The sequence below is a fragment of the Labrus mixtus genome, chromosome 4, assembly GCF_963584025.1.
Source record: "Labrus mixtus chromosome 4, fLabMix1.1, whole genome shotgun sequence".
NCBI lineage: Eukaryota > Metazoa > Chordata > Actinopteri > Labriformes > Labridae > Labrus > Labrus mixtus.
The window spans coordinates 1,591,576-1,603,179 of NC_083615.1; the positions used below are offsets into that span (position 1 = coordinate 1,591,576).

The 11,604-nt window shown below is 40.0% G+C and overlaps 1 protein-coding gene across 1 annotated transcript in view; it reads right to left on the minus strand.

The window, feature by feature from the left end:
- shank3a (SH3 and multiple ankyrin repeat domains 3a) overlaps positions 1–11,389 on the minus strand; it is a 171,773-nt gene extending 160,384 nt beyond the window's left edge. Inside the window, exon 1 of the mRNA XM_061036999.1 lies at positions 10,935–11,389. Within this exon, the coding sequence (XP_060892982.1) occupies positions 10,935–11,243 (309 nt within the window). The 5' untranslated portion in view covers positions 11,244–11,389. The remainder of the gene's footprint in view (positions 1–10,934) is intronic.
- Between the last annotated feature and the right edge of the window lie 215 nt (positions 11,390–11,604).

The following is an 11,604-nucleotide window of genomic DNA, read 5'->3' on the forward strand; positions in this document are numbered from 1 at the left end:
ACCAGTTGCTATACCACCTCTAAAAATGTCCACACATAGCATTAACAGTTCAAGTATTCATAGACAGTTGAACCTTCCTGTATATTTGTGAATATAAGAGCAGGCTCTGACAACACCAAAATGCTCTATTGATGCATAATGGAAAGCTTGTTTCGATATACAAAATAAACCTACAATTCCTAATGTAAAAATTATACATATACAACTGTTTATGCATGTTTTTTGCATGCCAAACATAAGCTTTAGGTAACAGCATGTTAAAAAACAGACTGCAATAAAACCAACTTTCAAATGTTGTATGCTTGTTTGTATCAATGGCCAGGACAAATACTACAAACGATGTCAATATGATAGTGAAGCTTAAACAGAATGTCTCTAAAGCAGTCATGACAGAAATGAACACTAAAACCTTTACAAAGAAATTTTAATGCAGGGATGTTGTATAAGACTGCTTCATATTTTGAATGATACACCAATAAAAAAGAACTATTCTCTGCACAAAGGCTGGACACATACACACATACTACACACAAGTGTGATTGCTCAGCCTTTAGCACACACCGGCCACAGGAGCCACTTGACTACCCAATCTCATCCATGATTACTGACTGGCACACACACACATTCTGCATACAGATGTAGAGGGAAAAAGTGGACTCCACTCAAATTTCGGGGGAGTTACTGAATGACAATCAATATACTTTGCTACAACAAATTACCCTTAAGGGTGACTCTGGCTGTGAGTAAAAGTCATAAGGAAGCGAATGGCGATTCATTTGTCAAGTCGGGCGCTATGTGTATGACGTAGTCATTGCTCAAAGTCAAGGACAAGCCTTCTTCTTCTCATTTGCCCCCCATCAGACTCTGTGTTCACAGGGGAAGACACACAGTTTTAAAGAAAAAAAGTTTAAATCTGTGTCATTAAATATCAGGAAAAGTATCTGTAGCATTTTCCCTGAAAGTCCCAGAGTGGCTTATCAAGCTTTCCCATAACGCGTGACTAATTACAACCTCTGAGTGCACAATGTGCATCCATGTGACCAAATCAAGTTAGGATGGAGAATCAGACAGCTCTGCTGGGAATGAAAATGTTATTTACATCACATCTGAAAAATTGCAGCACACAACAACAATGCAGACCGAGACTGCAGAGAGGCGAACCAGAGTCTGCACATTAACATGTTTAGGATCCTGAATGTGGATCACTATGATTCTAAAACCAAATGATAACTAACAATATCATTTGTTTTGTTCAGCTTGCCATAGGGTTGTAGCAGAAACCAAGAACAATTGAGTTGCATTGATTTTATGTATGACTCTGTAAACTGCAATTAGACAGCATGAAACTTTGAGCTGCCCAATTACACCGAGATTTTAATAGCAGAGACAGATCTCCTCCTACCGTGCCTATTGTCAAGGGGAAGAGCAGAGCACTATTGTAGTGCAGCTCGTTGGAAGTGTGTAAATTGCCAGAAGATATTCTTTTACCATTGGCAGCCAGGCAGAGAGTGCAGTGTTACTGTATAGACTGCCAGGATTGTGTTCAAAGACTCTTTGAGAGCTTTTGCTACTGTACATAGAATTTCAGTTTCAACTGCATAGTCAGACAGCTTGTCTCATAAAATATTACTGAATTGGAGGATTTAATCTGTTGGTTTAGGCCCCAACAACCACCCAGATCTTAGAAAAGACAGGGTAACAGACAGAGATAGTATTACAAGAGTCGGTGGTTACCTTCACAAACACAATGAATATCAAGCCCAGACCTGTGACAAAAGCTCAGTTTGATCAAGCTAATATATTTCTCTCCATCTATTCCCATGTTTCTCTAGACTCAGAGCCAAATGGATGGAGGAAAACCACGATTAAGAAAGAACAGGTAGAGGGAAAGATTAAAAATATATAATGGGTTTACACAAATAAGAGGCAGAACAATAATCCAATCACAGCGTGGAAAATTGGCAATCTCCTAATGAACACAAGTTGTAGTTAAACAACTTTTATTCTCCTGTTACATCCCACTCAAAATCTTTTTGGCCCCATTTTTACAAATACAGTTAATAACTCTATTTAAAGGATCCATTTAAAGTGATTTTTTGATCCAGCAGATGTCGCCCTTGAGCACCAGCATGAAACCAAAACAACTCGCGCTGCATTGTTGTGTTAGCATGCTAATGCTAGCGATCTTTATTACGCTCGTATCTTCACACTGCATGTAAATTTACCTGAAATGAGCGTGATCTAGAAACACAGTTAAGCAGTGAGTACAGTATGTTATTCTTCTTTTCTCTAGTCCCTCAATTAAACAACTTTTATACTTGAGGGGAGGAGTCAGCCGGCCGTCCGGGCGATGTAAACAAAGTGAAGATAGGACTCTGAAAACTCTGAAAACATCACAGACAGTGGGACTCGGGTGTTACACCCATTGTAGACAGTCATGACTCACAGAGTTATTTTCAGAGGATATACTTAATTTATATATTTAAGTGTGAAAAATCACATATAAAGACTTTAATGAAGAACATTTTATACCAATTTCTGTGATTTAGGAAATAGGATGAAAGTTTTCAATTTTTGACCATTTGGAATTAAACTGGTCTTCAGTAGCCCTGCTCACAATGCCAGGCAATGGCCTAATATTTACAACCCTGTGACGTGTCACCTTCAATATGAGTGTCATGGAGGCTTCTGTGCCACCATTGGGGGTAGTAAAAGAGGGGTTACAGGAGTGATAAGGGATCACCGAAGCACAGTGAACAGCGCTGTGTGTCCATATGTGGAGTCTGTTTAAACTTCATGCTTCCATATGGTTAATTCACAGAGCGGGACACCAACATTACAACATAATGGAATTGATATTCCAAAGACGTAATGACAGCAAAGCTTTGTAACGGCACTGGAAAAGGCTAGTGGTTTCATACTGGTGCAAGATGTCAGTCTTCTTTGAATAAATGATCAGGGTTTAGCAGATCTGATTATTTCTAAATCACACGACTGCTCTAAGCACCTTTCTTTAAGATATGCCAGGAAATGTTACTACTCTTCTTTCTGTCCTTTTTTTTTCCAGCCTCTGCTTTATCTCTCTCTCTAGACAGGCCCTGATGGACATATGGATGGGGAGTTTGGGAGGGGGGGTTACAATCCCTCTCAAACGCTCTCCCACAGTGGGTGTTGTGGGCAAATGGAGGTAGGAGATTGCTAGCCACATCTTGCTGCCACTGTGAATGAAGCTAAGAATAGCCAAATGGGGATGTGGGAGACTTTTCCAGATGCCCCCCACCCAATCACTGATACAACACACTTTGTGTGTGTGTGTGTGTGTGTGTGTGTGTGTGTGTGTGTGTGAGCAGATTCAGAGGAACTGTCAAACCACTGTGGCGTGCAAGACTTGAGTCAGATGCCGAGAGAAAGACATGATGTGTGGATTAAAGCCAAAGGACAGGAAGGCAAAACGGGAAGGAAGAAAAGAGGGAAAGACAAAAAAGAAAGCAATATGATGAAATAATTCAAAGTGACAAATAATGAGAGATGAAATGTGAAAGAGGCAAATACCACATAACAATATACTTAAGCTGCCAACTACTAAAATATGATGCAACTATATGATTATGATTTCACTCTGTGGAATGTAAAGAAATAAAAGGAAACAAATTAATTCCAGACTCTTTTGTTATACTGTTGTATAAATATGTCTGTTCTGAGACAGACATATGTTTAGGTGGTTGCAGAGCAATAGAACTTCATCTTATGCCTGGGGCATTTTTCACAGAGATCAAATCCCTAACCATAAATTGAAAATGTGGGGGGGGGGGGACAGTTTACATTTCATTAAATTGTACTAGCAGCCCTAATCAAATATGCAGACAGAGATTTACACAAGTTCCACAAACAAAGATGAATAAACAAAGACGGATTTTAAAGAACATGAATAGTCTGTCATTATCAATCAATCAATCTTGATTTGTATAGCGGCAATTTGTAAAAGTTATCTCAAGATCTTAGTCTTTGTCATCTTATTATCAAAAAAACCTACATTCATCTATCATGAGCACTAAACAACAATACGCAAAGTTACAGTACAACAATAAAAAGTTACACACAAAAAAAAAGAATCATAGGCAATGGAATAAAACCAGAATATGCTGTAAAGTATATTTTCTCTATAATATTATACAAAAATACTGGCAGCCTTTTGCAATATTAAAAAAAGACTAAAAAAGAAAAACTAATATCAAAACCTGAAAATAAAAGTGTACTGAGGGAATGACTATCCCATTACTTAAAACAATCTTGTCTGTCAGGATGACAACCCTCAATCAGTGACCTCCTTGGAAAACAATGGCTGCAGGAATCAAGACTACTGAAGAAATTAGCTAATGGGATGTCCATGACTGCGACCCCTGGAGACTGCTAAACAATGGCAGCCAGGCTCCAAAAATCACACCAGAGAAAGCAAAGGCCAAAGTGATAAATGCTCTGTTTCCAAAGAAACTATCAATACAAGCTGCAGTGCAGAAACACTGCAAGTAAAGACCAACCACAAGCTGAAACTAAAAACAACCAGGAGAGTATACGGGAGAGTCAACCATCACATACAACCGATGTTCAGTGGATATCAGATCGGAAAGTAGAACATTATCGAAGAGCAGGACCCCAATCTCCATTACAGCAGCAGTTTTCCAACAACAGGTACATGAAGAATAAAGTTCATTCGAACCACCAGTGAAGTTGGTTAGCATCTAGAGTTCAGGTTTGTGCTTATTCAAAAGTACTGGAAAGAGGGTGTCTACTAGACTATTTCTCTACTAAAACTGTGCAATCTGTTGAAAACTGGACAATATTTATACATCAAAAGTGCAATATCTACGCTGTTAATCCATCACTGTGTATTCATATTTGTAAATATTGTTTATATTTTCAATTACCTGCACTTGAACATAGCTTATTACTTATACTACTTTATTGTTGCTTTCACTTGGTACTTATTCTTATTATATTGTTATACTATTTTCATTTTATTTTATTTTGTGAACTTATCTTTACTTCCTACTGATTTTTGGTGTTATGAGCAACTGTAGCAAACAGATTTCCCCCTGGGATTAATAAAGTAATTCTGATTCTGATTCTGATAGAACACAAGCCATCCCAGTACATTTATAGGTAAGGTTGGACTGATAGGTCACTTGAAGATAAATAACATTACAATCTTCTGATTACTGTAGTAAAGGGACTTGTAATTTAACATGTCTTAATTCCCTCACTGTACGCTGTAGAGAGAAAGGCTCAGGGAGATCAAGGCCAGTGTGAATGAGACATGAAGCATTCACAAGTGTCACAGAAAATGGGTTCCTTAAAAAAAAAAAACTGCTTTGTGAATACCGTGCGCCATAAAATTGAGAAAAAGTTATTCAAGGAGGTAGAGGAGAAGCCCGTCTCCTAGTACTCAGCCCCCCCCCCATAAATCCTATCAAAGGGTAAAAGACACATCAGACTCAAGAACCGCACTGGGACACAACTTATCAGCAAAACAGTGGACTCTCAAAACCATGTCAACACATTTACCCCTCAAGACAAGAGCAGTCACAGAATGTGTAAATGTGTCTTTGAGGAAGTTCAGCACAACCTCGTACAAGGGTGTCAGACCGGGTGTTAGAGGTGTTCAGAGGAAAGAATGGACCTGGTGTAAGCTAACACAGAGGGTGTTATATATATGCTCAGGACGCTATATGCAGTGTTAACCTCGTCAACGAAATAAATGACGAAAATATTCATTGACGAAGGTCTTTTTAAATTAGTCAGCTATGACGATGAGCTTCTGCTGCATTCATGTGGTGTCGGAAACATCGGGAAAACGAGTTTCCGATTTGTAAAATGCACATGAACACCTGCTCAAGTCGGACCAACAACTCGGAAACTTGGAAAAGAATAAGGTGCCCGACTTCATGTCAGAATCGTCATCAAATGGGGGGCAAAATATTTTTTTGTTAATGTTGACATACTTTTTATTAATTCACGTATTGCCCATTACATTTTATTTTATCAAATATAACTTTTAATAGTTACATTTCACTGATCTTTTATGTAGCATCAAACCTTGTTCGTGCTGTTGTTACAACATTCCGACTTTCCGAACTTAAATCATGAGAACACACTGAAGTTGGAAGAACGACTTCCCAACTCAGAAACTTGGACCACCCGAGCAGCACCTGAATGCAGCATAAGTGAGCTTCTGATTATCAAAATAAAAGCTTGCGTCTGATTTTGTTGACTAAAATATCTTCTATTTTCATCAACTAAATTGATGTGCAATTTTAGTCAGTGACTAATGGACTAAATTTAATCAATAACAAATGACTAATATCTGACTCAATATAAAAGGACATTTTCATCAGGAGACTATGACTAAATTAGAAAAAGGTGTGAAGTTTAACACTGGCTATATGCTGAAAATTCTGGACTACATTGGTCTTGTATTGAAACTGGGTGAGAATATCTCTGTGGTCGAGTGTCCTGACTTGACCACGTTGTTTTTTTTTTCTTTGAGCCTCTGTGAATAAAATAAGAAAAAGAACCAAAAAAGACAACAAGAGAAGCAAATGGAGAATAAGGATGATTGCCGGTAAAGAGCAGTGGGAGAGACTATTTATGTCAGTGTGTCCTGCTCCTCTGTTGAGGGATGAATGACATCCATTAGCTGTCACAGACATCGTTTTTTGGTAGAGTGGGATATGGTGAATAACAAATGACAAACTCAGGATGTGATAAAAGGGACAATCTTTGCAAATAATTCATGATACTATCTGACGGAACCAAAAAGAGGTATTGACAGTAAATGAAACTTTACTTTCCTACTGTCAGGACAAATTATTTAGTTCAAGTTACACAAGAGGACTAAGCCACCGCTTTATCTAATCGATGACTTAACTTAAGTCTAAATCATAAACGCCAGATATCTGACCCTGACCTAAACTGGACCTCCATGTTTTTGTTTTGAATGTCTCCAAATTAAATATATTGGACACAAACTGATTTTTCAAAAAGGTTGTTAATTGGTTTATCTAATTGCAGCACTGTTTACACATCTATTCTTAAAGTCGCTCCCATGCCTCAAGCTTGTTGAAAACACAACAGTTCAACTTGTAAGTGGACTTAAACGACACACCTGAGGAATTATGCAATTATGCAGATGCTTCTGTCTTTGCTATATTTGGAGTTTACTGATTTACTCTGTGAGCTTTATCGATCAATTGTTCTCCTTTTCTCATGTTTTCCTTTACTTTATTCTATTTTATGGAAGAGGAGACATTTGTAAATGTCTTTTTATGGAGTGCAATATTCTACAATTCTACAATTCGCTTTTATCCAAAGTGACGTACATCAGAGAGTAAGAACAACACAAGCAAGGATCTAGAAAAAAGGGAACAATGTCAGTAAGAGCAAACGATCAGCTTTGAGTCTGATTGGACACACAGGTGCTGACAGGAAGTGACCAGAGGCAAAGCACAACATTGAGGGCAGTTCTTGAGAGCTCTAATCAGTATAGAAACCATCTTATAAGTCGTCGTTATCAAACAAAAACCATCGTCATTACCATCATCATCATCAATAATATGGAGACCATCATCATTAAGTTAGTAGGTATTCATGAAAGAGCTGGGTCTTTAGCTTTTTCTTAAAGGTGCAGAGGGACTCTGCAGATCACATGGAGTTTGGAAGTTCATTCCACCACCGGGGGGCGACAGAGGAGAAGAGTCTAGTCAGAGACTTAGGACCCTGTTGTGAAGGTTGGATCAGACGCCTTTCATTGGCAGAGCGCAGTGGGCGGGAGGGAGTGTAGATTGTTTTTTTTCTACACTAAATCAAATCAAACTAATTTTCCAAAATTGGTTTCATGCATGTTTTCTCAAATTTAGTATAAAGAGTTTGAATCCAAAAGTCAACTTTTTTTCAAGCAATGTCCAACTTTTGGCACCACATGACATTTCACCCACCACTTTTTATTCCCTCAAGCACCTCACCAACTTGCCTACTGTAGAAAAAGTAAACACATAAGAAAGCCTGCATGATATTCAAAAACTACATTATTTTGTCTTTTTTTCCCTATAAGAACTACTGCAATATAAAAATAGAGGATTGTGTTATCCATGTGCAGACATAAAATTAATTTAACATGATGTTTGTTATTAAGGAATCATTAACACCTTCTGCAACAACCGCCCCTCATCATGTGCTAAATGGACGCATCTCCCCAAAGTGCTGTAGATAAAAAGTCACAAAAAGGCAGCCTTTACGTAACTCATCGCCTGCTCTGAGGATCCTGCCAACATTATGTGTTTACAGTGGCTATTTGTAGGGGGCATGTATATCGGCAGGTGACACAGACACTGCATGCATAGTGCTCAGTTATAGAGTATGCATGTTGCACTTGTTATACAACATCAGACATATTTCCTTGATTCCCAGGGAAAGTGACAATGTAGCATCAAGCTGCAAAAAAAGTTAGTGTTTCAGTGACTTTGCTTGACACTGCACATCCTACATAGCGGTTATTGCACATGCACGATAGTTGACCAACATATTGTGTAGCCCTATCACTGAGGATTAAATCTTTAAGTTCTCCGTTAAACTGAATATCTGAATATCTTAAAACACCCAAGTTCACATCTGGGGAAAAAAATGTTTAAATAATAAGATTACTGAAGCGTTCTCTTATTTGGCTAGCAACGTGTTGGCAATTAGACTAACAGGCTAGCTGAGAAATACTGATGAGGATTAAGCTTTTCTAAGACTGACTGGCCTCACCCCTACCTTCTCTCTCCTGCTGGAAAGTAAGAGTGTTGCTGGTGTGATTTTTTTTGCATGATGCTTCATTCTCCTGATCCAGGCTTGAAACGCAGCAGGAGGTGTGTAATCCTTCTTCAGGCAGACTATTCTAGTGTAATCTCCTGCTCACTCAGAGTACACACAAGTCACTTTTGACTGCTCCATAAAAGATTCAAACTGTCAGAGTCTGGCCATCTGTCATCTGCCTCTGTGTTTGTTTGTCAGATTTTCAGATTTCTCTCTGTTTGTCTTTTCCGTCTATCATTATGTCACGCTGTATGTGTTCTTGGCCGTTTGTCAGAAAGTGGGACTAAATGTGACTTCTTGAAAATGAAACTGATGATCCTCTGAGCATCTTTAAACTACATAAGCCCATTAAGGGAAGTCCCTCGGCAATAGGATTAGGACCTGTGGGCATGTGTGCATGTTTGTGTGTGAGCGTACACACATCAGAGTTTTATGTGCGTCTGTGAGTGTGTGTGTGTGTGTGTGCATGCACACTTGATCTTTTTGTGTGCCTACATGATATGTATTTGAGAGCTTGAAAATGTGTGCGTCTGTATTTGTGTGTGCATGTATGTGTGTGTCTGATCAATTGTTTGAGCTCCATTGAAGGAAAAATGTTTTTGTCCTCAAAAGGCGATTCTGCAGCACCTTTGGGGAATACTCAGCTTTCTTTTCAACTGTTTTCTCCTTTATTCCCCGTCTCTATTCCGAGCATGCGATGCTGGTGCCTTGCTAAGATACAATGGTTCATTTCAGCCAAGAAGCCAACAACAATGAGCCAATCAACAATAACACACACAAAAAAAGCTTCCGCATTTGCCATCAATGACTGGACAAAGAGTCAAAAGGAGAAGCCAACGACCTACCTGAACAGAATATGCAGCGGCTAGCTGTAAAAGGTTTCTATAGAAGTCCTGAGCTGTGGTTTAGAGTCGAAGAGGAGGGATCAAGATGCAACCTAATGCTCTATGGTTAGACAGAAAACATCACATTGTATCCTCTATAACAGCGGGATCTTAAATCATTCACAGGGCAGTCACTGGGGATATATTGAATGAATTGATAGCACTTATTTTAAAGAAGAAGATACAATAATTTTGCAGTTTCTGAAGACTGCTTTAAGTTTGATATCATCATCAATGAATGACATGTGAAGGACATTTTAATTGGACCATTTTCCTTTCTTTACAGTAAGATCAGTGGACTTCCTTCACAACATCTAAAATACAGTTTACCATGAAGAGTTCCTCAAGAATGACTGTGGATGCATTGCACAAACATCCACTCAAACGCGACAGCATTGCTGTCCACTCCATATGCATCCTGATTTGCAAAGCATGAACAAGAAGGTTATGAGCTTATCAATAATCCTCAAGAAGTATGATCACAGTGATAATGTAGATGGCGTGTTGAGGTATATGAATGGAAGGAAGGATCAGTGTCACAGTTAGTGAATGGTTCTGCATTATTCCCGAGGCCACAGACACTGACACCTTCTTCAATGAAACAAATGTAGGATGGGATCTCTTACTCTGTTTGGGCAATAAGCGGCAACAGAGGGAGACAGGTAAAGTTTCACGGTTCAGGTGCAAACTGTCGTGAGTCTCGTCTTTGTGTCTTCCCCAGAAATCTCAAGATCTTGAAAAAATGCCTCTTATAGCCTTATTTATCCCTGATGCATTTTCTCTTTCTCTCTCCCCTATCCGTCCCTCCCTCTCCCACTCTCACCCTAAGTGGCCAGTTGTCAAAGTCAGCTGAAGCCCAGTTAATGAAGAGGTAGATTTATTAGCGAGACATCAGTGGGCTGGGCGGGAGGGGGGGCGGGAAGGGTGGGGGGGGAGCGGAACCCCGGGAGCCAGCAAGTAAATACAGCCACTGAGTGTGCATACTAAAAAAAAAACTAGAAATAGAGGGTAAAGAGAGAAGGGTGGTGACGAAAAGGAAAAAAGGCAGTTTTCTGAAGACGTTAAAAAGGAATACATAAATCCATGAAGCAGATATGAGAGGTAGAAAGCATCAACTCAGATAGAGGGAAAGGGGGGAGAGGCAGCTTCCCTCTCTTTTATCCTCTCTCCAGCAGTGGCTAAAAGCACAAGCTCTCTTACCGTCTGTTGGAGGTCTGGGATTCCAATGCGGATGACCACCGTGTTGCCTGTAGGCTCCTCCATGGGTGCTCTCGCACTACGGCTCCACTCTGCGCCGGGACAGAAAGCCGGAACACCAAGAGGAATGGGAATGCCGCTGTCCTCTTCCTGGGAGCTGCCGCTGTCAGTGCTGCCCCCCTGGCTGCCGTTTGCTGCGTGCGTGTGTGTGGTGTGTGTGTGTGAGTGTGTGTGTGTGTGCTGCTGCTGCTGCTGGTCCTGCCGTGGAGGGCTGGGTGGCTCATGTTTGCCGGCTGCCGAACGCAGAGGCATGCTCCGTGTTAGGGGCTCGTTCTGTGTCGCTTTCTCTCTCTCTCTCTCTCTCTGTCTCTCTCTCTCTCTCTCTCCAGACACACACACTCACACCGTTGACTCCAAGCTCACACTACAAGCACACACGGCTGAAAGCGTGCATCACTCGCCTGGGAGAGAAAAAGAGGGAGGGAGACAGAGGCAGGGAAGAGAAGGGGAATGGGCAAAATGAGGGGGAGATAGAGAGATGTAGGGGAAAAAAACAAAAAGAAGATAAGTAAGGTAACTTCTGCACATTTTGGTATTGCAATAGAATAAAATGATTGAGATAAAAAAACACAAAAGAGGGAGAGGATTAATCAACAACTGCCTGCAACTGTTT